Here is a 2,865-nt window from a genome sequence, read left to right on the forward strand (position 1 = left end):
GAATGTGATGTTGTAGATGAATGAAATCACTTAAACTAAAGATTTTAGTGACAGATTCCAGGGTATTCAATCCAAGAGCAACGAATGCAGTTATCCAAGCAGAAGGTCACTGACAGACATCACAAATTTAACAAATTTCCCTGAAAATCAGAATGATGTATTTTACTGTGATTTAAGGTTGTAGCAGCGGTTTCCAGGATTACCATGAGTGCAGGAGTCTTTGTCCAGCCAGTTACTCATGATTCTGGTTTATGTTGGAGCTCTTGGTCCACTGACGTTTGTTGAAAATAGCATTGGCCAGAAAGTGTTTCCATCATGATGATGCAGAAGACCTGGGTGATCCTGCTGCAGTTTGATCGGAATAATGTCACATACTTGCTTGAAACTGCTCGAATAGTTGGGGCTGTGTAGACACGGGGAATAAAAATACAGAACATGAGTAAGAACAGCTTGTCTTATGTGGTTAATCTGAGCTCATAGGTGCTGGTTGTTCCTTTTCCAGCCACTTTGTGTGGCTTTGCTGAATGCTTGTTGTTCACAATAGTTTTTTGTCAAAGAAAATAGAGCATTTGGTGGGAATTTTAGACAGCAGGGCTTTGGAAATCATTAAAATGCTTTAATAAAAAAATCCCACAACAAAGATTCAATTACAATCTAAACTTCTTTAACTATTCAGGTTTTTTCTTATTTTTAGCGCCGGCTTCGTCATCTTCGGAATATTGCTGCACGTAACATTATCAATAAGAATGGTTATCGCCTCCTGGATACCTACTTCACTCTTCACTTGTGTGATAATGCCAAGATATACAAAGGTAAACCAGGCTTGCTGTCAACTTTACTAGTAAATCTTTGAATCTGTAGATATGAATTCTCTGACCTTTTTTGCCCTTATAACCTGCTGCCATTATTTGCCTTGCAGATACTAACTGTGGAAGAGCTCTTTAGTTTCCTGAACTTTATAAAACGTTCAGTAGTAACTGAGGAAGCAAAACAAGCCACAGATTTGGTAGAATCTCTTATATCAGCCTATTTTTGTTGCTGCTCTCCTCTCCCCCCACTGACAATTTAAGAAACTTGGGAACTTCCAAGAGCATAGAAAAATTAAAGCTTTTGGAGCCTTTGTGCAGGGGAGAGTGTTTCACTCTGTGAGTACCAGTTACTTCACAGAGTGTAAACCAGCACTTGCTATTATCCAAGTTTTCTAAAAATAGAATTGTCAGCCAATGACACGAAGCATCTGGGATCTGCTCTGCTTCTGCTAACTGGATTTGAGTGTTAGGTCTCGTTTCCCTGCAGTGCTTTGCTGTCCACTGCAACATTTAGCTCTTCATCGTTATTTTATTAAAATACGTATTTTTATGCTCCTTTTGATATAATCCACAGTTGGAGCTTTTTAGGCAAATTTTGGTTTTCTCCTAGTTTTTCTTTCTAGCCAGGGTAGTTAAACTTTTTTTTTTCCAAGGTCATTGTTTTAGGGGGATGAGAATATGTACCTTGAGCTTGTTCCCTAGACTTTCTTGTGGTGGTTGGGTCACAGTGGTTGGGCCTGTTTTGCACTCCACCAAACCTTAAACTGAGGGATGGGCTGAGGAATATCATACAATGTCTGTATTCCAGCCTCCAGAGCTGTCTGCCTTGAAGACTTTAAGCTTTTGTTTTGACTTCAGGAAAGCAGAGCAATCAATTCATCTGTGCTGCACTCCCCCGGGAAGACGTTGTTGGACAAACCAGTCACTTCACAAACGTCATACAAATATTGTAGAGTGCTGTGGCACATTCTTCTCCCCAGCACCAAAGCCTCAGTAAATCTTGTGGCTTATCTTGGGTATGAAGATGAAATGCTAAATTTAAATGATGACTGCTCATAATTAAGTGAGGATGAGTCCTCTTAGTCAGAAACATGACAGTGTTTTACAGCCTTTCTCGTGAATCTGTTACTGATAAACTAGACCTGCTAGAATTTGTCTTTCATGAGTGTTACTTTAGCTTTTTCTATTGCTACACTAGGATTTGTGTCAGTGTTTAAGCTAATCTATGATTTTTTTCTTGTTTCTCTTCAGAATTTTATAAGAGTGAGGTGATCAAGAATTCTCTGGTAAGTTATTTTAATATGGAAAAACTTTCTTATAAAAATTGAGTATTTACTGCACTATATTGATTTCTCTGTAGAATACCATGACTGTTAAATGTGTATTTCCACCCTTCAGGTCTGCCAGGAGCATCACGTTCTTCTCCTCAGGTTCTTTTCACCAGGATTGGAATAGTAGAAACACACGTAGAAACACAGCAATGAATTGCTCATTTCAAGGAGGACTTGTACGTGACTTTGGGTGTACAGAGTCATTAGAAGCTCGTGCTGTGCAGTTCAGCAATGTTGGGGTGCAAGTAGAGGCCCCTTTTGCAGCACCCCAGATAAAGGGGGAGTCAAACAGCATTGCAGAATATTCCCCTGATTTCTTTGAACATCAGAGTGTTTGAAAACTTGCTAAACAGACTTTATAATGTCTGCATTAATGAGGTAAAATGGCACTATTTATAGCACGCTGGGCTGTCAAAGGTTTGGCAACCTACAGAATGGAGGAAAAGCTGTCCATATCCTCAGGCTCTTAACTTGTCTAAGACGCAAATTCGTTGAGACTTTAGGATTTTGAGTTCTGCCTATTCTAAATTGGGAAAAGGAATAATTTTGTTATTCTCAGGGGATCTAACCAAAGGAAATTTGAGATGGAATGACAAATCTAAATAAAAGATGTCTTGAGCAAATTCTGTACATAATCTATGGGTATTTTAATGACCTGGCATTCTTGTGCCTGAATAGCTACCAAATATCCCTTCTCCTTAGGAAACCTGATTAACGCATTCCTG

The 2,865-nt window shown here is 39.1% G+C and overlaps 1 protein-coding gene across 1 annotated transcript in view; it reads left to right on the forward strand.

Moving 5' to 3' along the window:
* The first annotated feature begins 315 nt into the window (after nt 1-315).
* The window catches only part of UVRAG (UV radiation resistance associated), a 78,973-nt gene continuing 76,423 nt past the window's right edge, over nt 316-2,865 (forward strand). Inside the window, exons 1-3 of the mRNA XM_010142703.1 lie at nt 316-396; nt 695-812; nt 2,061-2,095. Of these exons, the coding sequence (XP_010141005.1) occupies nt 316-396; nt 695-812; nt 2,061-2,095 (234 nt within the window). The remainder of the gene's footprint in view (nt 397-694; nt 813-2,060; nt 2,096-2,865) is intronic.

This window comes from Buceros rhinoceros, unplaced genomic scaffold (assembly GCF_000710305.1).
Source record: "Buceros rhinoceros silvestris isolate BGI_N320 unplaced genomic scaffold, ASM71030v1 scaffold549, whole genome shotgun sequence".
Classification (NCBI taxonomy): Eukaryota; Metazoa; Chordata; class Aves; order Bucerotiformes; family Bucerotidae; genus Buceros; species Buceros rhinoceros.